The sequence below is a fragment of the Populus nigra genome, chromosome 18, assembly GCF_951802175.1.
Source record: "Populus nigra chromosome 18, ddPopNigr1.1, whole genome shotgun sequence".
NCBI lineage: Eukaryota > Viridiplantae > Streptophyta > Magnoliopsida > Malpighiales > Salicaceae > Populus > Populus nigra.
Genome location: NC_084869.1, coordinates 4,453,778 through 4,478,509, shown reverse-complemented (window position 1 = coordinate 4,478,509; position 24,732 = coordinate 4,453,778). Strand labels below are relative to the sequence as shown.

At 31.6% G+C, this 24,732-nt stretch overlaps 2 protein-coding genes across 3 annotated transcripts; one reads left to right on the top strand and one right to left on the bottom strand.

The window, feature by feature from the left end:
- Window positions 1-6,882: 6,882 nt before the first annotated feature.
- On the bottom strand, window positions 6,883-12,120 carry LOC133677801 (LEAF RUST 10 DISEASE-RESISTANCE LOCUS RECEPTOR-LIKE PROTEIN KINASE-like 2.1). The gene is made up of 3 exons (XM_062099924.1): window positions 11,164-12,120; window positions 8,818-8,856; window positions 6,883-8,251 (listed from the first exon to the last, which is right to left on the bottom strand). The coding sequence occupies exons 1-3, from the start codon at window positions 11,969-11,971 to the stop codon at window positions 7,143-7,145; spliced, it is 1,956 nt and encodes a 651-aa protein (XP_061955908.1). The 5' UTR covers window positions 11,972-12,120; the 3' UTR covers window positions 6,883-7,142.
- Window positions 12,121-14,972: 2,852 nt separating this feature from the next.
- LOC133679006 (kinesin-like protein NACK1) lies at window positions 14,973-20,180 on the top strand. Of its 2 annotated transcripts, none has more exons than XM_062101563.1 (14): window positions 14,973-15,128; window positions 15,629-16,022; window positions 16,134-16,223; window positions 16,317-16,417; window positions 16,543-16,659; window positions 16,765-16,846; window positions 16,925-16,992; window positions 17,092-17,151; window positions 17,276-17,400; window positions 17,552-17,750; window positions 17,849-17,959; window positions 18,049-19,101; window positions 19,260-19,582; window positions 19,685-20,180. In XM_062101563.1, exons 2-14 carry the CDS (start codon window positions 15,785-15,787, stop codon window positions 20,010-20,012), a joined length of 2,895 nt encoding a protein of 964 aa, XP_061957547.1. In that variant the 5' UTR covers window positions 14,973-15,128; window positions 15,629-15,784; the 3' UTR covers window positions 20,013-20,180. The 2 variants fall into 2 exon arrangements, with proteins under 2 accessions (XP_061957547.1, XP_061957546.1); XM_062101562.1 differs by having other exon boundaries at window positions 14,973-15,132.
- The last annotated feature ends 4,552 nt before the right edge of the window (window positions 20,181-24,732 follow it).

Genomic DNA, 24,732 nt, shown 5'->3' with positions numbered 1-24,732 from the left:
CTAAACCAGTTCCTGGGTTGTTAGATTTGAAGATGAAGATTGAAGCCTTGTTGAAGTTCTATTAAATGACTAGAAGTCTAGATCTAGCCATGAAGTTTTGTAAAGTGATGGAGAATTCATTTTTTATCAGGTTGAGAGTGTGAGAGATTGAGATTTGAGAGTTGTGGCTTGTGAGGGCGCTTAGGGGGGGTGGATGCAGAAGGAGGGGCAATGCTAGGGTTAAAAATTTATAAAGTGCTTTTATAGTATTTTTTTTTTAAACTGAACCGGTTCGGTTCTGTTCGGTTTTTTCGGTTTCAGGCTTATCAAATCGAAACTAAACCGAACCGGTCGGTTTTTTTAAAATTCTAATCGGTTAATCAGTTTTTTTTCACAGTACTTGTTAGATGACATGTACACTACACTTGCATAAAAGAGAATTTCATATGAAGAGATCACCTATGTCCATGAAAAAACTCACGTTATAGTTATGTAAGAGATCCTTAGAGTTGAGATTATTAAGTTATCTTATATAGAGAGTGTTATGTTTTGATCCTGACGACACATTGTTCTAATTTAGGGTAACAAATAGGTAGATATTAGATATAGTGTAAACTATATGAAGATATTTAAGTAATCAAGAGAGAATTCATCACCCTAAGTGAATTAAAAAAAAATATTGATTGTGAAATCCTTGATCAAGGTAGAATGAGATTTAAAAAAAGTTTCAAATCGTATTTAAAGAATCAATGACTATAGTGTTGAGAACTAAAATGATTTAACAAAGTAGACATACTTCATGCTATAATGTCTAAATCGAAACATTCTTGATTAAGGATAATAATTAAACTGAGAAATTGATCACTATAAGGTTAAGTCAAACCACTTATGACTTTCCTAATATTTAGAGGATCATGATAAGATGTTAAATGTTGTATCTAATCTTCAAATAAAAATTAATCAATTGTTGAATTGTTGATAAGTTAAATTGTATAATTTATTTAATTATATTTTAATAAATTAAATATTTAATATTGATTCCAAGAAATGGTTTGAAGCCATGAAATCTAAAATGGATTTCATGTACACCAACCGGGTATAGACTTTGGTTGATCCACCTGAAGGGATGTAAAATATTCTCTATGCTTTGGTTATAAAATCCATTATGTATGCGATGTTATGTATAAGATAAAATGTATTTCATGCTTCGAGCATAACGAGTAGATAGCAATCCAATCCAGGTAAGAATCATTGAAAGATAATTAAAAATATTCTTAAGTACTTAAAAAGAACTAAGAATGTCTTTTTGGTCTATGGAGGATATGAATTGAAAGTTCATGGTTATTCAAATGCTAGTTTTCAATTAGATATTAATGATAGCAAATCTCTGTAAGGATATGTTTTTACTCTAAATTGTGATGTTGTGAGTTGGAGGAGTTCCAAGTAAGAGACCACAATTAATTCCACAATTAATGTGTCTAAAACGGTGTAAGAGGTTGTTTGATTTAATAATTCATCAATAAACAAGGTGTGGTTCCTAACATTGTTGATCTAGTAGCCATGTAATATGATAACAATAGAGTCATTGTACAAGGAAAAGAACCAAAGTCTCATTAATGATCCAAACATGTACTTAGATGATTCTATTTAATTATAAAAATCATAGAGAAAAAAGATGTAAAGATAGAGTGAGTATGTAAACCTTGGTTAAAATTTTACAAGATTCATAAATATTAAAATTTTTGATTCATAAATAAAATGGGTAAAATTAAACTGAGTGATTGTCATGTTAATAATAATATGGATAAAAAAACATTGCACTGAATTTAAAATTGTCAGGTTGACTAGACAAAATACCCTTTTAAACAAAAAAACACTAGATTACTAAAAGGATGAGAATTCTTATCTTTAAGGACTAAAAGATTAGTATATAAGCACTATTGGCTTTCAAAGGAAGCCAAAAGTTGCTAGCTAAATAGAGAAGGAAAGAGAAAGGGATATTTGACAAAATCCCTTCATTAATCTACCTAAATTCATATCTCTACACTAGAAATTAAGGGGTAAGAAAGGATTAAAAGAAGATTAGGCTTGGAAAAATGAAGAAAACTTAGGGGAATTTGGCATGGAAGGTGGCAAGTTCGGGAGGAGAAATTAGAAGGGAAAAAAAATGTATTTCTAACACTTTCTTTTCTTCAAATTCTTGTGCTTAAGAGGCAAGAAGCTTTAAATCAAGCTTTAATTATGTGTACGTTACGTGAAAAGTACATTGTTTATTAAAGAATGCATTATGGGATATGAGCTTGAATAAATGATTGAATTAATGCTTAATGTAGTGTTTAATTAATGCTTATATACATGAATATTGAATGGGTTACAATCTAATTTGGGAAAAAATTGAAAATAAACTTATCCCCATCACTTACTAGGTTTCGGCCTAAGAGAAAGAAATTAAGAAATGAATTTGCATGATGAAATTATTAGAGGAATTGTATTTAGAAATGATGTGACTTGTATTAGAAAGTTGAATAAATAGTATAATCCCTAAAATGAAAATTTGGAACCATTTTCTTTGATCCTAAGGTTTTGGCTAAGAGTAGGAATTAAAGGGGAGTGAACCATTTTGCTCGATGTGAGTTCACGATAATAAAATGAATTAATAGTAGTATGAGAAAAAAAATAAAGGAAGTACATTTCTTTTATAATGGTCTATAGGAGTGAGTTAATGTTGAGAGAATTGGGAACAAATTATGTTAAAAGGTGTACAGGATGGAAGTTGTTGCTATAAATGTTGAAACAACATATGAAAATGTTTTGGTTGTGTGTTAAACTTGTAAGTTGAAATTGTGATAGTTTCGTCACCCGGGTTCTGGCTGCAATTAAGATAAGTAAATGAGAGATTTGAAAATATGTTTCTTCATAAAAGTTGTAGCATGATGTGTTAACTTAAAAAAAAAAAAACTGCCTTTGCAAAATTTAGAGTTATAAAACTCCTATCATGCTACTGTTAAGGGTGATTTCGAGTTGGTATATGGCAAAACTGGTTATTGCTTCCTTTATCAAAGTTGTAAACTTACGTCTTACCTTTTTGAAAAGACCAACCATGCCCAAAACAGAGCTCAATAACTCTAGGTATAATTAAAATACCTAACAGTGTTCGGGGGTCGAGTAGAATAATCCAACCAAGATTTTATAAATTTTTAATGTTGTTTGAAATTGTTGTTAAAGAATAATATTAATGTGGAAACTAAAAGAATGAGTATGAATATAAAAAAAATGAACATATTTATATGCATAAGTGGAATCCTGAAAAGCTTTTCTTGTTAGTGTTTAAATGAGAATAGAATTTGGAAATGGTTGATGATTATATTTTTTATAATAATAATTGTAACCATAATGGTCGGGTCAAAGAGCAAGTCAAGAGCAATAGGACGAGCACATGTGCTAGATAGGAGTTAATCTCACACTCATATTTTTCTTCATATTGTAGTTTTAAATGTTAGTCAATGTTAAATTCTAGAAGTGTTATATATGTCTACATTGATAATGATGGATTTAAATTGACTAGTACCTGGAGTGGTACTAGAGGCGTTAGTGATTTTGTTGACCAAAACTGAAATTGACTAGTACATTGAGTAGTACTAAAGGCATTAGTGAATCTGATGACCGGGACTGAAATTGATTAGTATCTTGAGTGTACTTGAGGCGTCAGTGAATCTGACAACCGAGACTAAAATTGACTAGTATATTGGAAGGTACTAGAGGTGTCAAAGAATTTGACGACTAGGATTAAATAAAATCGACTAGTACCTGGATGATGCTAGATGCATCAAAATATCTGATGACCAGGATGATATGTTATTTAAAGTTTAAATGAAAATAACGGTAAATAGATATAAATAAGATAACCTTAAGGTATCTAATTAGATAAAGAATTTATCTTCATAATATGTTATTACACAAAAGGAAATGAAAAATAATAAGAATTATAATTAAGGAGATATAATTTCTTCATATTATAATGGTCATTAAATAATTAAATTTTGATTTTAAGATCTTCTCATATTCATGCGAGCAACAGATTACTTTTATGTTTAGGAGCTACTAAGGTTGTAATAGGAACTTTTGTAAACTTTCCATGTATTATAATTTTGAAAATGCTCTTTGATGTACATATAAATTTCAAATTTAGAAAACATGTAACATTTTAGTCTTATAACCAATTAGTAATATTATTTCATAATTAGTAATTTTATTTAAAAGGAAAACATTAGTTTTCTTTTTATTACTTCTCTTATATCTTGTTTATATTTTATATCGCAGAGGAAAATAAATGTAATAATGACTATGATGAATATGAAAATAGTCTAGAATGGTTGGATTCAATGTTTGGGTTGTTGAAAATTGTGAAAGAAAAGGATATCAATACCTAAACATAAAAAATTAGAGGAAACTCTACCAAATATTTTGTAGAGTTAAAATATCATGTTAATATATATATATATATATATATATATATATATATATAGTTCATTGATTTTACATTCTAATCATAGTGGATAAAATAAATCAATTAAGTGAAATTAAAAAGTTGAAGATGTTATTGAATGCCTACTAAAAAGAATCTTATAGATACTCTTACTAAGACACTATCCCAACAGAAGCATGGTCATTGTATGGAAGGATATTAGATATGTGAGTGACTGACTTTAGTCTAAGTAAGAGATTGTTAGTGAATATGTCATGTAGTTAATCAATTGGTTACATGTAACACTAATTTTATTCATGTAAAATATATTTATTATTAATAAAAGCTTTCTTTATCTTTAATATTCAATTATATTTTATTAATGAATCTAATGTTTGATTCATGAATCCAAAGTAAAGATAAAATTTGTGGGACAAAAATGTTTTGTATAGAAAATTATAAAGTTGTTATAATTATGAGATTCTTATTACATCAAACCATTGTTTCTAAATACATCTATGCATCAAAAGTGGCAAATAAGATTATTTGGATCAAGAAGTTCATGACTGAACTAGGTGTAGTTCCTAGAATTATTGATCTAATAGCTTTATAATGTGATAACAATTGAGTCATTGCACAAGTAAAAGAACCAAGGTCTTATTATATATATATATATATATATATATATATATAAAGTTTTGTATATAAAATGTTTTGTATAGAAAATTATAAAGTTGTTATAATTATGAGATTCTTATTACATCAAACCATTGTTTCTAAATACATCTATGCATCAAAAGTGGCAAATAAGATTATTTGGATCAAGAAGTTCATGACTGAACTAGGTGTAGTTCCTAGAATTGTTGATCTAATAGCTTTATAATGTGATAACAATTGAGTCATTGCACAAGTAAAAGAACCAAGGTCTTATTATATATATATATATATATATATAGACGATTCCATTTTATTAGAGAAATCATGAGGAATACCTAGAACTAATATGTAAGTGCTTGTTAAATGATATGTACACTGATCTGATTTGCAGGAGAATTCCATATAAAAACATCACTTATGTTTATGGAAAGGCTCACATGATAATTGTGTAAATGATTCTTAAAGTTGAGATCACTAAGTAATCTTATGTAAGAGGTGTTATGTTTTGATCCTGACCACATGTCTCAATCAAAGGTAATAGACATGCATATATTGAACATAATATAAACTATATGGAGGTATTTAAGTAATCAATAAAAGATTCATCACCCTAAATGAATTAAAAAAATTCTATTTTTTCTCAAATAGTATTGATTGTAAAATATTTGGCCAACATGGAATGAGATTTGAAAAGAGTTTCAAATCTTATTCAAAGAATCAATAACTATAGTGTTGAGAATTAGAATTATTTAACAAAACAGAAATACTTCATGCTATAATATCAAAATCAAGACATTCTTGATGAAAGGATAATAATTACACTAAGAAACTAGTCACTGAAAAGTTAAGTCAAACCACTTATGAATTTTTGAATATTTAGGGGATCATGACAGGTTGATAGATATTATATCTGATCTTTAAATATGAATCAATCAATCGTTGAATTGATAAGAAACTAAATTGTATAGATTATTTAATCCTATTTTATTTAGGATTATGATTTATATTTAAACCAATTTATTAGAGAACCTAATGGGTCACACATATAAGAAATATTTGGTTAGAAATGAAAATAAGATAATTAATCAAGTGTGGCTTGATGGTAAATAAGCTTTAGAAATTAAGGACTAGAATGTATTTAATACTAGGGATTTGCAATTTTAGACCTTGAAATAATTAAGTAAGGACTTGATTGAATAAATTTCTAAAATTAGTCTAAAATAATATATGTAATTGTATTTCAGGGTCAAATTGGTACTTTACCATTTATAGGGTTTTTTTGGTTTTTTCTATAAATTGAAAGCTATGCCTTTTATTTTCTAAGAGGAGAATATAGTATAGAAACACGTAGAACACAAAAAAAAAAAGGTAATACTTTAAGATATAACAATCATAATCTTCTAAAAGGATTTAAGAGATTTCTTATTAGTTGTTCGTGTGTATTATTGTTAGAAGTCGAATACTTTGACGATTTGTGGTTTATGCTAACTTAGTCTTAAAGCAAGTATTAAAAATTGAAAATAACATATGATCTTCAGATAATCTTTTTATAAATCCTCAAATAACTCTAGATTTATTTAACAAGATTCTTGAAACTCTAAAAAATTTTAAATTTATCACTTCTGTTAATTATATATATTTCGAGAAACCTAACCTTTACAGCATAGATTGTACTGTGGAAATTCTATTGAAAAGGACATCCTGATTAATAAAAGGGACAGTACTGAAATTCGGAACATAAACTGTTAGATGTACGCATGTCTGGCAAATAAGAAAATTTAGGAAACCATTTGATATCAAGACGCTTAAAGCGACAATAAAATTCTTGACTTGGTAGTTAGTCCCATGTCTAGCTCTATCAACCATATAGCTAAGCGGTTTTAGACATTACTCATGTGGCTGTAAATCTGTCCATAAAATGGATAATTAAAGCAGAATCTATTCTTATTTTTTGTGGATATATAGATCACAGAATCACATAGATCCACTCTGTTAATTCATGAGACACAGACCATTCTTTTCATGCTATAGTGATACAATTTCATGTTAATGATGTTGTTGTTGAGTATGGAATTAACCTTGGAGGAGAAGACATGAAAGGCGTTGGTGGAATCTTCAATGCTCCAATAGGTCCTTCCAACATTTCTATCACTTTACTCATTGATGGTCTATCAGCTGGATTGGTCTGGATGCACCACAAGCCAACTATTAATATTTTCTTCACACTGTCAGCTTGTTCTGAAGTAGGCACACCAGTAATTCCAGATTCATCATCTACCTCAAGATGCTTATAAATCCATTCCGGAAAATATTTTTCGCTACCAGAACTGATTTCAGCTTCATGATTCTTTTTTCCTCCAACCATTTCCAGAACCATCATTCCATAACTATAGACATCGGACTTGTATGAAACTCGCCCAAAGTTTCTACTGAACACTTCTGGCGCTACATATCCAATGGTTCCTCTTGCCTCCAATAACGATACATTGCTCTCCTTCCTAGTGCATGACTTCGCAAGTCCAAAATCAGATATCTTAGGGGAAAAATCTGCGTCGAGAAGAATGTTATGAGGTTTGATGTCAAAATGCACAATCCTTGTATTGCACCCTCGATGCAAATACTCAAGCCCTCGAGCAACGCCGATTACAATTTGGTACAATTTTTCCCATCCTAGTTGTTGACTGGCTTGAAAGGCATTTTCATGATTTATGAACTTCTCTAAGGATCCATTGGGCATGAAGTCGAAGATGAGAACTCTTTTGTCACGTTCCAAACAAAATCCTAGCAGAGTGACAATATTAACATGGGAAGTTCTACTAATGCTTGCTACCTCATTTATGTATTCTTCCCCATTCCGTTCTGAAGCCACCAGGACCTTCACTGCCACCAAATGGCCATCCGTTAGCCTTCCTTTGTATACAGTTCCATAACCTCCTTGACCAAGTTTATCTTTGAAAAAATTGGTCATTTTCTTGACATCCGAAAAACTGTATCTTTTCAGAGGTAGAGGCACATGATGTCTTATCAAATGCTCAAGATCTTGATCATGTGTCTTCTTTAAGAAAACCAGTGGATAAATTGATGAGGCCTTCCTTCTGGCATAAAGAATGATACAGATGATTAAAATTCCTGCTGATCCAGAGGCAATACCTGTCAGTTGAGGAAAGGGATGGATTATTTGGGGGGGTGATGTAATCACGATATACAAACAACAGCAGAAGCAATAAAATGAAATTTTAATTAATCTCTTGATTCTGGAGGTACAGGTAAACTTTCAACATATCAACTAAGAACTAAGGTAAAGAATTAATGGCAGACCAAGCGCAAGCAGTGCAAAATGTTACTTAAATATGTTTTTTTCTAGCCAAACCAGTCTGACAAAGTAGAGATAAATTGCAAGGGGAAATTAAATAGAGAAATTTCAAGTCAGCAACTGATCCCACTCTATTGAAAGCTCAACATAATCCCCCAAGTTAGAATTAAAGTGACCTATATTTGTTAAGCTAGAAAAATCACGAGCCAAATGGTTGCATTATAAGCTTGGATTCAATGATTTACTCCCAGAAATTGAATCACACACATTATCATGATTTGAAGGCCCCGCAGATCAACTGATGAGCATTATGAATGCCAGTTTGGGTAACAAGATATTGAAGTGGAAAGATGCCAATAGTGACCAAGGAACAAAGCAGAAATAGGTCAGGGGACTATCTTACCAATAGCAGTAATCCGTTGTCTGTCTTTCAGATTATGACCTGGAGAACAAATAATGAGTGATGCATCAGTGCAAGATAAGGACAGCTTTGCCTTCAGAAGCAACTCTGAACCAAAATGAACACAACTACTGGAATTTACGTTCGTAGCATTGGATATCACTTGATTTAGACACAGTTAACGTGATCAAAAGATTTTAGATGAGGTTGATCAATACAAAAACAAATTCTCAAATCCACAGCAGCCGCCACTTCTCTCACAAGTGGAGCAGTTAATCATAGCAATGTAATTCAAGAGGAACCCCATATATAATCAGAACCTCACTATATTTTGTTCTAAGCAAACTACCATTATCTTCACCAGTGTGAAGGGGAGCCTTAACTAAATCTTGGCATGACTTCTGTGAGTAAATGTTCTAAGCAGACTTATGGTTCTCTTATGGTCATTGGGCAGTTCTCAGGTTTCTAGAAATATTTGTACTTTGGCTTTGAGAAGCAAGCAGAGCTCTCATTCGACGATCGCTTTATGGTCATTTGAGGTATCTCAAGCTCTTCACATTAACTAATTTGTTGACGAGTTCTAGATCTCCTTCTAGCATATATTTTGTTTTTATTGCTTAATTATGATAACTACATTAACTAATACATTAAAACAAATTGAGATTTTTTTTATTGTACTTTACTATCTGAAGCACTATTTATATGAATAGTCAAGTACTTTTTTAAATTTATCAATTCATTAATATTTTTATTGAAATTTAAATTAGTACCTTCTCTCGGCTTTTTGAATATTAGAATACTAGGTAGTTTTGTTTTAAATTATTTTGTATTTTTTATAATTTTAAAAACAGATTTTTATTTTTTATTTGATATAAATAGACTTTGTTAAGAACAAGGATAGAAAACCAAAAAAAAAGATGAAAATAATAATAAATATGATGTGTAATGAAGAGTATCATCTCCATGGATAAATTTAAAGGTATTAATGAAGTTGAAAAGAAAACTATAAATTTTGGGTTCGAAATTCATTGTGTCAGTGAACGGTGAAAAAAAATAACGAATTTTGATGGATAAAAAACAAGTAAAATAAGAAAAATAATTTCTAAGAATTAATAAGGTTATGAATAATAAATTCCTAGAAAAAATGGTACAAAAAAAAATTAAGAGTGACGGTGTAAGTACCGATTAAAAATCAACAAAGTTATCATGATAATGAATCATGAATAAAATAAATAATAAAAAGATAAAATATTAAATGGTTTTGATGATTTGGTTGAATAATTAATATGAATTATATAAAAATTGGATAAAAAAATTATATTTTTAAATAAAAAATCACCTACTAATCAGCTTTATACTATCATGCAGACTCCCAACAATACAATTACATCTAGATGAAATTTTGAAAGAAGTCTCTTAATATGTTGTCCTGCCATGGATTAAACCTCCCGCACTCATGATTTATGTAATAGCCAAGCAGTAACACATAAAGGCATAGAAGAGTGATAAATTTGTAAATAAATTGAACAGTGCCACCCTTTCCTCCTTAGATACTCAACTGTCCAGACTTGGACGAAGGGGGGAGATGATTTATTTATCCAAGAATGGAGAGAAATTTCCATAATTTGAGACATTAAGTGTGATTAATCATGAGTATGGGTGGAAAACGCAATTAAAATGGATGGGGAGAAGGAATTTAAAGGGAAGAAAGTGAGGGTTTCAGTGAAAGAAAGTTTGAAACTAAGAGTGATGAAGGAAAAGCTTGGATTCCTTCATCAAGTAGTTTTAGCATTATTTTTTATTTTAACTATAAAGAAATTAACCGACTCGCAGTAAAACACCAGCCATCAATCTAGTTCTAATCCAAAAGAGGATGGATTGTAAGGAAATAAGATATATTTGCGCTGCTTTTGCGGACCGTTAACAGGTTCGAACTAGACTTGGGGAAGTCATTTTCCATTAATTAATATTAAGACACCCATTAATATTAAGACACCCAAGCTCACCTTCTTGTGGGGTCAGCCAAAATGTTTCTTAAGAAAAAATAAAAAGGGTAATCTAGAGATTTAATAAAATAAAAACTAGAAGGACTAGCTTGCAGAAACTATTGCTTAACAATTTTCCTAGGATAGATGGGTTGATGGGTTTCTAATCGGTCATTAATGCCATTGGAAAGTTAATTTTGAGTTCCGAACAAGAACAAATTAAGCCCTCTTCCTAATTATCAACCCTAATTACCCAACTAACTTAATTACCCACACAAATAACACGAAACACATTGGAATGAATAATAAAACATATAATTAACAGGGAAGAGAAAAAAAAAAGGAAAAGGTATACTTAGCTGACCTTTGCACACAAAAGGATAATGGTGGTCACGGCAAAGGCACAAGAACTCTCTATTGGGATCAGTCAAGTTGGTTCCACATATTCCTTTCGAAGCTATACATCCATCGCAAATTGAAGGACCTTGATCATACTTGTACGACACGTTAAACTCTTCTCCTAAAACTTGCTCCAATTCTGGTGTGTCACCCGTTAGTCGACGAAAAGACTCAACTGGAATGGGGATTTTGAACCTTATGCTACATTGCGTTTGGTTTAGCCCACTACTGCTCTCCAAGATATCATCACTTCCATAGAATGATCTGCCACTATATTCACTACAATTCGAATACGAACTCGAAATGCTATTTTGCTCCAGCGTCGAGTTCGGGACCGTGCAGTTGTAAAGTAAGTTCAGGTTTTGAAGGTTGAGGTCATAGCCGAAGACATGGATGTCACTCTCAGTACTTGAATTGGCTAAATTTTGAGTAGGACAAATGTAATCTTGGGAATTCACTAGCTGCAGAGTCATCAACCTGGAAGATTGATTTAAACGAGATAGGCGGAATTCTAGTGTGTCACTAGGGATTATAGGGAGCTGGCCTTCTTCACACTTGAGCTCGAACCCTATATGTCCACAAACTTCAGGTCGATCACCTCCCCAGAAAGGATAAGAAAGGTTTGATAAGACTCCACAATTAAACTGCTTTTTGCAGTCTCTGTAATCTCTATTATCATCCTCGCCATAAGATGTTGATGCAAGGATTAGGACAAGGAAGATGGTGATGATGGGGAGGTGTCGATAGAGTAATAACAGAAGATGGGCAACCATTTTTCTGTTTCAGAACGTGAAGAGAAGAGTCTTCAACGTAGGAGAAGGGGATTTGACTGGTGGCTCAACGCACAGATTATTCTATCATTTTCAAGGAAATGAATGAAAGAGAGGAAGCTTGGGCAAATGTTAAGGTGTAGCTTATAATAATGTAGACAAGGGGCCTCTTATTTGCTTTCACAAAGCAAATAAAAGTATATGTAATGGCCAAGAAATCACCAAGTGTTTTGCCAGGAACTTTCACAGCAGAGACATGACAGTGTCTAATTTCTTCAATTGACTTGGATAGTCTTCCTTACAAAATACAAACATGACCAATACTGTTTAAAAAATAAGGTAAACTAAAAATAGAAAATGAAAAGATCTCATGTATTAATTAAAAAATAATAAATATTATCTCAAAAATTAATCTTCAGTTTTAAAATTATGATAAAAATTATTTTTATTCTTGTATATTTTAATTAGATAATTTTAAAATTAATTTTTTATAAGGATATTTTAAGAATAAAAATAACAAATATTATCTCTAAAAACATATTTTCTCGCTATATCTCTTGTTTTAGAAAAATAAAAATTTACTTTAAAATTATTCGAGGAATATATATATATATATATATATATGTCTTTTTTGTTTATTTCCCATGATCTCATTCTCTTTTATTATGAAATAGTAACAAAACATTATCATAAAAACAATGATTATTCTTTTACAAATATTGTATTTTTAAAAATGAAAAGTTATTATTTTTCTGTATCAAATATTCTTGTGAATTAAAAATGAATTCACAATTTTTTCCTCTAAAACATAAATCTAATCTTTATAGTAAAAGAAAAAGATAAATGCACTTACAAGTACTTTACGAGATGGTGCGTATAGCTAATAAATTATGAGATTTTTCCCTTACATGATATGTGTTAAGTTATCGTTATTTAATCAAGTTTTTGTTGCAAAATGTGTATGTGTAAAACGACGATGTTTTATTCATCTTGATTCTTGGCAATTTAAGCCTATTATCTCAGAAACCAAAATCAAAACCCATATTTCAAACTCAAATAATCTTCCAGCCCAGAATTTTAGCTGTTCTTCTCCACTAGAAAAGGCAACACAGAGACAATCTCCCTCTCACCAACCCCTCTCGTAATGAAAACCACCAAAACCATTGTAGCAACTGAAAACCCTGAAACAATCACACCTTCAGCCATAGTAAAACACACTATTATATAAGGAATATAAAGAAGTGTGGTTTTAGTTGTTTTTTAAAATGATTTTTAGTTGGAAATATATTAAAATAATATATTTTTTATTGTTTTAAAATTATTTTTAATATTAGTCTATTAAAACGATTAAAAAATATAAAAAAATATTAATTTATTATAAAAAAATAAAATATTTTTAAGATGCAAAAATAAATAAAAGCTTGCCTTATCTTCCTTATCTCGGCCAAATCCACCAGTACCATCAAAAGCTCCGCTCGCCAAAGCCACAGCCTCGCCTCTACAACCATTACAAACCCACCGACCTCATCGCACCATCTTCAACAACCACTGAACCAGCCCTGTAAAATCCCATTATTGCTTTTCCTCTTCCCTTAAGCAAACCTGCTCCTTTGTCAAACCAAACAGAAACAAAAAAAAAAATTTAATTTTTTTTATTTTTATTTTAAATTAATATATTTTTAATATTTTTAGATTTTTTTATTGTGTTAATATAAAAATTAATTTTTAAAAAATAAAAAAAAATATTATTTTAATATATTTTAAAATAAAAAACATTTTAAAAAACAATCATTATTATATTTTCAAATATTCTAGACATAACAGCCAACCTAAGCCCTAATTTTAGCCTCCTTCTAGTAGAAACTCATCCTCACATCAACCTTAATTAAAATCTGGTAAAAAAATTAAGATCCCAATTCCCAGTTTCTTTTTTTCATGTATAATCATCTGGCGTGTAAACCATACTTTTCTTATTTTTTTTAATTAGTTAGAATCATTTTGTAAATATATTAACGTTATTAAAAATATTTAAAATGAAATCATAGCGTGTTTTCGATGAATTATTATTATTATTTTTTTCTATTTTTTTTCCATCACATCATTTTTTTTCTTAGCTATTGTTCTATCTTTTAATTATTTAATATTTATAAAATTTTAAATTGATTTTTATTTAAATTAATTAATTTATAAAAAAATCATGTATTTTAAAATATGACGAAACAATCATTATTACCAATAAAAATTGTAATAATATTATTACAATTTTTTTAAAAAATGATATTCAAAATTGTTCAAACTATATTATTTTAAAAAAAAATTCAGCTTGTATTATTTTAAAATTTTTACCACACTATGTTATTAAAAAAATCAACTACACACATAAATTATAAAATTGACAAGAAGTCTAAAAGCCTAATAATACCAAATCATGAGAAAGGGCCCTTGGTATATATAAAATTCATATTTTATTTTTATCTATAGATTATTTAGAGGCAGTTTGAAATTATATTCCAAATACGTTTTTCAAAAAAATTGATTTGTTTTTGTTTAATAATAATTTTTTATATTTTCAGATTATTTTAATATGTTGATATAAAAAATATTTTTTAAAAAATAAAAAAAATATTATTTTAATATATTTTTGAATAAAAAATATTTTCAAAAACAATTATTATTACAGCATGCATCCAAAAACAAACTCATTGTAATGTTAGATAATTGATTTGATTATTAAAAAAAAATCAATAATGTTAAGAAAAATGACCACGTGTGCAATTGAAAACTTTATTTTTTCGCAAATTGGGAAGATTGGAACTTTCCATTTTGGTAAAGCAAAGGTTGGGAACCATTATTAATAAAGAGGACCAAATTGAAACACACTCAATTGATTGAGAGTATATGTGTAGTTTGCCCTAAAAATGAAGAAATCAGAACCTCAGAAAAGAAAAGAAACGAACTAGCCGTTAGAAATCAAATTCAAATTGGTCACAGGTTTTCATTTCATAAAGAAGGCAATGAAAAGAGCAGACCCTCTCTCTCTCTCTCTCTTTAACCCCTGCAAAAACCCACCTCTTACATTCTCTCTCTGAAAAAGAGCTAGTTCTTATCGTTTCTTCTCTGGATCTGCTTGTTTATCTGGAGACCTCGGCTTGAGATTCCTGTAGGTAATTGTTTCATTTACTTTTAGTCCCATAATGTTTTCTATTTTTAAATCCTTATGGTTTTTAAAAGGTAAGACATTAGATCTTAGAGCTTCAATTGGTTAGAATTTAGAGGGTTTTGAGTAACTTTCCATGTATGATTTAGTTTATATTGATAAACGAAAACCCATCTTAAAAATGGTAAGGAACTTACTTTTTTTGTGATTGCTTTGTGCTTCATTTAATTTACCGAATAACGCATGAATTTGGAAAGAATGTTAATAGGAAAACTTAAAATTTTATTGGGCCATTAAAACATATTATTATTTATTTGATCAATCAATTTGGATCTAATAGAAAGTGAACCGATAATGGAGAAAAGCTTACAGCTTTTTGTTTCCTTTTTCAATTTTCTGCTGTTTTAATTTGGAGAAATTGATTTTCTGAAAGAATTTGGTCAAGAGAAGAAATGAGTCTTTCGATGCAACTTCTAATCTTTTTATTGAATTGGATTTGGCAGCTATTTATTTGTATAAACAAATTCTGCATCCAAGACAGTGAGGTCCCAGTTTTTTGTTAGTCTCTCCAGTGAGAGAGGCAGAGGCTGGTGATTTCCATTTTCGGGTCTCTTGTGAGTGAATTGTAAAGGGAAAGAGTAGATTTTGACCAAAAAAAGATGACACTTAGAACCCCTGGAACACCAGCTTCTAAGATTGACAGGACACCAGCAACAACCCCAGGAGGGCCTAAAGCAAAAGAGGAGAAGATTGTAGTTACCGTAAGATTAAGGCCTTTAAACAAGAAGGAGCAGTTAGCTAAGGACCAAATTGCTTGGGACTGTGTTGATGATCATACTATTGTCTTTAAGCCACCCCCTCAAGAACGAGCAGCTCAACCGGCCTCTTTTATTTTTGGTAATTTAATTGCAGCTTTCTTTTTGTTTTTGTTGTTTGAATTATATAAGAGAGTTTCTTGTGATTTCATGCTTTAATTAAGGTTTTTTGTTTTTTTTTTTCCGCTTTCAGATAAAGTTTTTGGTCCTTCTAGTATAACTGAAGCTGTTTATGAAGATGGAGTGAAAAATGTTGCTTTGTCTGCTTTGATGGGCATAAATGGTAATATAACCTATTCTTTCAATGGTAAATCTCAGGTTATGTGATTTTTGTAGTGCATCTGGATTAAACAATTCTTTCATTTTTACATTACAGCAACCATATTTGCATATGGGCAAACTAGCAGTGGGAAGACATACACGATGAGAGGGATAACTGATAAAGCTGTTAATGACATCTATAAGCATATAATGAATGTAAGCTTCATCAAAATCTGACATTGTGCTCTAGAAAGTTGGATTTTACTTGGTCCAGTTTATTGAGTTTATAGAAAAACTATATTCATTAGAAAGTTGTGGTCTTTGTTTTGGACTGACTGCAGACACCAGAAAGAGATTTTACAATTAGGATTTCTGGACTAGAAATCTATAATGAAAATGTCAGGGACCTGTTAAATTCTGAATCTGGTCGCAATCTAAAGCTTCTAGATGACCCGGAGGTATTGTTGCATTTATGAGTTATTTTCTGCAGTCAAGAATGAACTTCATATGCTTTTCTGAATGATTCTCTCATTTACTGTATTTCTTGTGATTCCCAAATGCAGAAAGGTACTGTGGTTGAGAAGTTGGTAGAAGAGACAGCAAGTAATGATCAGCATTTAAGGCATCTAATCGGTATATGTGAAGGTAATTTGGTGAAGCTTCTTCCTTTGCAAATACATTGCTAATTGGCAGTTGATTAACTTGTTTCTGATTATGTTGTAGCGCAAAGGCAAGTTGGTGAAACTGCCCTTAATGATACTAGCTCACGATCACACCAAATTATAAGGCTGGTAAGGTTCATGGATCATATTATGTATTGATTCAAGTTATAATAGTTCTTCTATGAAAACTAACATGTGAGTTGTTTTTTTTTTTTTTTTTGGATGTAGACAATAGAAAGTACACTTCGAGAAAATTCAGATTGTGTGAGATCTTTCGTTGCAAGCCTGGTAAAAAATATAGAAACTCTTGCCTTATTTCGCTCATCCTTTCGGCCCAATGAGTTGCCATCTAAAGTGCAGTATTTCTTGTGTGATTATAACTAATAACTATTGGGTTACCAATGACTTGCAGAATTTTGTTGATCTAGCTGGAAGTGAAAGAGCTTCGCAGACACATGCAGATGGTGCCAGACTCAGGGAAGGTTGCCATATTAATCTTAGTCTGATGACCCTGACAACTGTGATTAGAAAGCTCAGGTCAGAGCCTATTCTTAGCATGCTTTCACATGCTATAGCAGTACAGAATTGCGAAATGTACACATGCTCACAATTATAAACCTTAAATTTATCATTTAACATAGAAAAAATTTTCTTTTTCTGCATTGACTAACTGTTTTTATCTATGTAGTGTTGGGAAACGTAGTGGACATATACCTTACCGAGACTCGAAGCTTACTCGCATATTGCAGCACTCACTTGGTGGGAATGCTCGTACTGCCATCATATGCACTTTAAGCCCAGCTCTGAGCCATGTTGAACAATCTCGAAATACCCTTTACTTTGCCACACGAGCAAAGGAAGTAACTAATAATGCCCATGTCAACATGGTATCGATCTTTTGTTTCTAAACCTGTTTAATTGAGTTTCCTTATGACTTTAAATGACAATTCAAATACTGAATATTTTTTATGTGAAACTTTATTAGGTTGTTTCGGATAAGCAGCTTGTGAAACATCTGCAGAAGGAGGTAGCCAGGCTGGAAGCAGAGCTGCGCACTCCTGACCCTTCAAGGGAAAAAGACTTCAAAATTCGGCAGGTAAGCTGTCGTATAACTTTAATTTTAGTTGACTTCAAAATTATAATAATGCAAATGAATCCGTGGCCTTTGTATCTTATTGTGTCTAGATGGAGATGGAAATGGAGGAGCTGAGACGCCAAAGAGATATTGCGCAATCTGAGGTGGATGAATTGCGCAGAAAACTTCAAGAGGATCGACAGGTTTCAAGCACACTGGAATCACCCCGTCCATTAGTGAAGAAATGTCTCTCTTATTCTGATGCATCCTTGCCAAATCTTGACATCAAGGAGTCAAGCCACTGTGATAGAACCAGGAAAACGTTGCTAAGGCAGTCTATGAGGCAATCATCAACTGCACCTTTCACGCTAATGCATGAAATTCGCAAACTTGAACACCTTCAGGAGCAACTTGGGGAGGAAGCAAATCGAGCTCTGGAAGTTCTACAGAAGGAGGTGGCTTGTCATAGATTAGGTAACCAAGATGCAGCTGAGACAATTGCTAAACTGCAAGCAGAAATCAGGGACATGCGCACTATCCAACCAGTTCCAAAAGAAGTTGAAATTGGAAGTGTTGTAGCTCCTAACAAGAGTGTCAATGCTAATCTCAAAGATGAAATAACAAGGCTTCATTCACAGGGAAGCACTTTTGCAGATCTCGAAGAGCAACTTGAAAATGTTCAAAAGTCCATAGACAAATTAGTAATGTCTCTTCCAAACAATAATCCACAATCAAACTGTGAAGCAGCTTCAAAAGCTAAGAATCAACAGAAGAAGAAAAAGATACTTCCTTTGGCTTCAAGTAATGGCACCAACAGGCAAAATTTTGTAAGGTCTCCTTGCTCCTCGCTATCAACTTCTCGGCAAGTTTTGGAAAGTGAGATTGAAAATAGAGCTCCGAATAATGACGACATTGTAGTCAGCGAGACCCTGTCAGAGTCTGAGAAAGAGACTCCTACAAAGATTGAAGAAGGGGGGGACATCTCATCAAAGGAAGGGACACCTGGTGGCTATCGGCGCTCAAGTTCAGTGAACATGAAGAAAATGCAGAAAATGTTTCAGAATGCAGCAGAGGAGAATGTTAGAAGCATAAGAACTTACGTGACCGAACTTAAAGAACGTGTGGCCAAATTGCAATACCAAAAGCAGCTACTTGTTTGCCAGGTATAATTGTTATTCTATCATCTGCTTTGATTTTGTTTTTCAGTGCACCAACCAGTTCTTTTCATTTGCATATATATTGAAATTATATCACAGCCATTTTTTCTGATTTCATACAAAGTAATGAAATTTAAATCATCTGCAATTGTGATTCATTTTAGGTCCTTGAGCTGGAAGCAAATGAAGCAGCTGGATATACTATAGAGGAGGAAGAAAATATAAATGAGCCAGAGCAGCCCCAAGTTTCGTGGCATGTGACTTTTAGGGAGCAAAGGCAGCTGATCATTGAGTTGTGGGATATGTGCCATGTATCCATAATCCACAGGACACAGTTTTATTTGTTATTCAAGGGCGACCCTGCTGATCAAATATACATGGAGGTGGAGCTAAGACGCTTGACTTGGTTGCAGCAGCATTTGGCAGAACTTGGCAATGCAAGCCCAGCTCATTTTGGAGATGAGCCTACAATATCTCTGTCATCAAGGTTCTCTCTCTCGCCAATTTTACTAGAACTGGCATTTCCCTTCTTTTCTTTATCTTCAAGATGACTGAATATTTACAATTCTTGTCTCATATTGTCTTGCAGTATAAGAGCACTGAAACGTGAAAAGGAGTTCCTTGCAAAAAGATTGACCTCACGTCTGACTGCAGAAGAGAGAGACGAATTATACATCAAATGGAATGTCCCACTTGATGGGAAGCAGAGGAGGCTACAGTTTGTTAATAAACTGTGGACAGATCCTCATGATGCCAAGCATATACAGGAGAGTGCTGACATAGTGGCAAAACTTGTAGGGTTCTGCGAAGGAGGAAAAATGTCAAAGGAGATGTTTGAACTCAATTTTGCACTGCCAACAGATAAGAGACCATGGATTACGGGCTGGAACCAAATTTCAAACATTCTACATTTGTGAGAAACTCTCTTTTTGTTTGTAAGTATTTCCATTCTGTACATGTAAAGGAATTTTGGAGTTTCTCTCCAAGCATTCTAGATTCTTTTTTCATGATGGTGTGATCAATTGAGAGCACTATGGATGATAATGTTCTGGGATCTTCATATTCAATAAAAAGAAATTCATTCATTTGGTTTTCTTGTGATTGATTAACCTTCTAAAGACAGAAAAGAAAGAAATGCAATTAAATTAATCAGTGCTAGCCAAGAAGCTCTACTGTTTTGGCATTCCCTTGACGCTTGAGAAATTAGATGTAGTATTTTCTTGTACTTGCTATCTCAAAATTAAGCACCCTGTCTGCTGACTGAACTGCTCTAAAAATATGATTGTGTTGTGCGTGTGAGTGAGTGAGTGAGTGAGTGAGTGAGAGAGAGAGAGAGAGAGTCTGGAGTCATCAGACATGTTGTGATGAGCTAATGATCCAGCATAGATTTCAAATTTTAAAATATTACAGAAAATGCCTTCTAAATTACCAGTAGTATACAATAAACCACACCAGAGACAGAAATTGGTGACATGTGACCATGACCCCAACATTATTTCCATTAACTAGTGATCCACTACTAGTACCACCATACACATACTATACCACACCTGCAGATTTAAAGATAAATTAAGCACCGACTCTCAAGCCTCCACACCACCCTTTTAATCATGCAGTAGCCTACATGATTCATTCAGGATACAGAGAAAATGAGAGGAGAAAATCCTTATCATATAATTAAGGCTCTAATAGATCATTTAGCATTTAGGGAAGGGAGTTCCACAGGTGCTAGCAACTTTCCTGGCATTTGGAGTGTTGATAAACTTCTTAAGTTTTGGGTTCTTGAGGTACTGGCAAAGGCAAGGCTTCTGTTCCTTGATCTTGCTGCAGCATAGGTTAGTTGGTGGAGTAGAAGAAGTGATTGCATTCACACAAGAGCTCAGCTGTGCTGGGCTGCATGTCACAGCATCCACTTCGGCATATTCTTTAGCCAGAAGTAGTACCAAAAGAGTGCAAACTACCATACAAGATGTCCTCATTTTCACTTGAACCAAAGAAATAGGCTGAATACACAATACTAGGTATGTGCGTGCTTGAGTGAGTGAGCCAGAGAGATTTGAGGGGTGTGCAATGCATTTGGCTTGACAACCCTCTCGATTTATAGAGGAACAGAGGAGGAAAAGGAAGTATAAAATGATTAAACAATGAAGTGCAATTGGTATTTTCCTGTTCTTCACTACTGGTCTAGCTAGTAGTTACCAAACAATATGAAAAGAAGAAAAACTCAAGTTTAGGGTCCACCATGACCATTGCCATTTCTCAAGTCGCAAATCCACCCTGTATAAACATAGAAAATGTGTATTTGTGTGTGGGGTTTCTGGCGTGAACAAATGCTTGGATTATTCGGGAAAAGTCCAACCTATTAAAAATTATCTTTTCATTAGAGCCCATGATCAAGAACATTTCTTTGCATTTGCACTTTGGTTAAATGCGCACAGTATTAGCCTCATGATTATTTCCAAGAAAAAAAGAAGAGAAAGTGGGGCATCCATCCAATAATACATTACAGTATCTCGCATGGCAATGCAATGATTTCAATCAATTATTTCAAAGGGTTGCATGGATAGTGAGGTGTTATTTGCCTCGTCTTTTATTTTTCCATGATATGATTTCCAAGAGAAATTAGGTCCATAATGCAGCATTGATTCAATGGTCAAAATTAAGTAAAGTGAAAGGAAAAAGAAAGAAGGAAAAAAATTGCTGAGGACCTCTTGTTGGCCCCATACTTGGTTAAATTTCACACCAGGATTTTCTTTTGATGAAGGTAAAGCAAGTACAGAAGAAAGGGAAGCCTCATCATATACAAGTGTTGTCCTTGACAAAGATACAAGAAAACAGAGGATTTTCTATCAAAACTTTCCCATTTCTCAGAACTTCAATGTGAACATTTGAAGTGGATATTCAAGATGCAATTCTTGCTTTTCTCATATATATCTATTTCTGCAGTTTTCCTTACTGTGGGTTGTAGTTGAGGCAGCCAGGAGCCTAGTGGAGGCCCAGTCCCTGTAAAAATCTTGAAATTATCAAAGCTCTCTCTCTTTCTTTTTCTTTCTTTTTTTCCCTTTTTATAGAAAAACAACCTCGTTTTTCCATTAGGGATAAAAATCCCACTTCAAGACACAATAGCCAAAAAAAAAAATTCCCTTCCTCTCCTGTTTTCCCTGATTTTCCCTGACCTAAATCCTTCAATTAAAGCTACTTCTTCCTAAGCAACAACATCTGACTTCAATTCAAGTTTGGATTTTTTTTAATCTAATGCAAGTTAACTTTTCCCTTTTACTTCTCTCCAGTGATTTCAACAAAGTTTTTTTACAAGTAGATTTTTTTATAGCATTTCTGTGATGGGATTGAATTTGATTATTCTTTTTTTTTTACATAAAACTATTGATACTCATGGTGTGATTCGAAATCTTATGTCTCCTGTTTCTTGCTTCAAATAGAATCTTGACTGATTCTGTTTAGTTAGCAAATGGAATTGTCTATATTCCATGAAAAAACGATAAGCAGAATTAAAATAAAAATATGTAAGAATTTTTTTTATTATATATTTTACTTTATTTCAAAAAACTTATCCACCATAAATAATGTTTTATTTTAACTAATATTTTTTAAAAAATTTATATATTTATATTTGATAGATATAAAAACCAATAAAAATAAAATGATGGATACAATATAAAAATAAAATTAATTTCATAGATATGATTCAATTGAGAATTGATATTAGTCTCTTTTATCATACAAAGATTAGTTTATATATCTTGTGTTTAATTTCAAAGTTTTAATTCAAATTATATTTACAAATCATATATGGTAGATTAGAAAAAAATAATTATAAATCTTGTTATATTAATTTTACCCTCTTATAAAATTATATTAGCTCCACCCTAGAGTTTTGGTGTCAGCTTCAACATTCTTAGAAGGCATCTAAGAAAACTCTTATTCATTATCATAATTTTTTTAACAATTAGAGACCAAGCGTGTTATCTAATAAGAAAAATTATTTTATCAAAAGTGTACTCTTCTCTTTCATATAGATGTAAAAGATATGGATAATTTTCAAGATAGTTCCCATATTTATACCTAATAATTTTTCTTCAAATAAAATTATATTATTTTATGGTAATGTTGGTCTTGTGAGGGACTGTGATGCAATAATTTTTGATACATCATATCGATATTTAGAAATATCATGTCAAACTTATTTAAAGGCTTTACAAGTAGTATTATTTGTAAAACTATATATATATATATATATATATATATATATATAACACACTAAACTAGTGAATAATGATATTTGGTTTATCATGACAAAGCATGTTAAACATAAGAATTTTTTAAAAAAAAAAACACCTAGAGTTTATAGAGTTTAAATCTATTAATATATAAAAACATAACTAATGACAAACATGCTTTCAACACAAAAATATTATAGAAACTCTTCCTTCACCCTCTTTTTTATAACGAATTTTAGAAGCTAAAAGGATGAAGAATTACTAAGAATTAATTCCTACCATTATTAATTATTGATTTGCCTCCATATATCAAGAATTAAATTTAGAGAATCTAAGAGTTCTTTGAGTAGAAAAACCAAGGGTTCTTGGAAACTAATTTCTCATTCATCTATTATTTGTTTATTTAAAACAAGTTTCCAACAATCCCCCACGTGAATGAAAATTATCTCACCAGTTTAAAAATAATTCAAAGATTTAATAAGAGATACTGATTTGGTAGATTACTACATTAGGATAGGTAGCTTTTGATTTTGAGCATTTCTTAATGAAATACTATCGGATTTATTCAGCTAAATAGTGAACACGATGTCTTAAACCATTCAAACTTTTGTGTAAACCAAGAAAAGAGCACTCACATAGTTCTTTACCTAGATATTTCATTTAGTTATCACTGTTGTGTTCATTTTGCCGAACAACTCTTGGATTTATGAGTGCTTTAGAAAATTAAGCTTTTTTTGAAATTCTCAAGGAAACGGTCACGTTTGGCACTAATATAGGTGATATTTCATTACAAGTATGTTGTTATACTCCATTTGGTGTACCAAAACATGAAAATCATTAAGAGCTCAGCTCACCCTTTATCACGCTATAGTTATCACTTATTTTATCATAGGAACAAGCAGGAAATAATAATTTTCTAATGCTACAGAGAAGATTATATGACTTAGTTTTCCATTTTAACCTAGATTTTAAAATCTTCAGTCAACTAGGTATGGTTATTATCATTGCATTCTTTCAAATTTTTTTAAAAGGCTTTAAGTTCATTCCCCTCAATGAATTATATGCACAAGCTCTCTCAACAATCTTTTAGTTAACGAATCCACAATATTTTCTTTTGAATTTATATAGTCAATGGAAATAATTTTATTTAAGAGCAAATATTTAACGTTATTATGTCTATTATATATATGTCTAGACTTATCATTATACATATTACTTTGTGTCTTCTAATTGCTAACCAACCATCACAAATTATACAAATAACTAACATTGGTTTTGGCCAACATGGAATATCTCTATGAAACTTGAAATCAATTCAGCTTTATCAAAAGCAATAAACTATGATTCTATCATGAATCTAGTGATGCTTATTTTAGAGGATTTCTATGACACAGCTGTT

Coding starts and splice junctions, on each gene's coding strand:
- LOC133679006 (XM_062101563.1), top strand. CDS start 15,785: ATGACACTTAGAACCCCTGGAACACCAGCTTCTAAGATTGACAGGACA. Junction 16,660..16,764: donor AGCTTCTAGATGACCCGGAG/GTATTGTTGCAT, acceptor TCCCAAATGCAG/AAAGGTACTGTGGTTGAGAA. Junction 19,102..19,259: donor AGCAGCTACTTGTTTGCCAG/GTATAATTGTTA, acceptor GATTCATTTTAG/GTCCTTGAGCTGGAAGCAAA.
- LOC133677801 (XM_062099924.1), bottom strand. CDS start 11,971: ATGGTTGCCCATCTTCTGTTATTACTCTATCGACACCTCCCCATCATC. Junction 8,857..11,163: donor TTATCCTTTTGTGTGCAAAG/GTCAGCTAAGTA, acceptor TTTGTTCTCCAG/GTCATAATCTGAAAGACAGA. Junction 8,252..8,817: donor ACAACGGATTACTGCTATTG/GTAAGATAGTCC, acceptor CTCAACTGACAG/GTATTGCCTCTGGATCAGCA.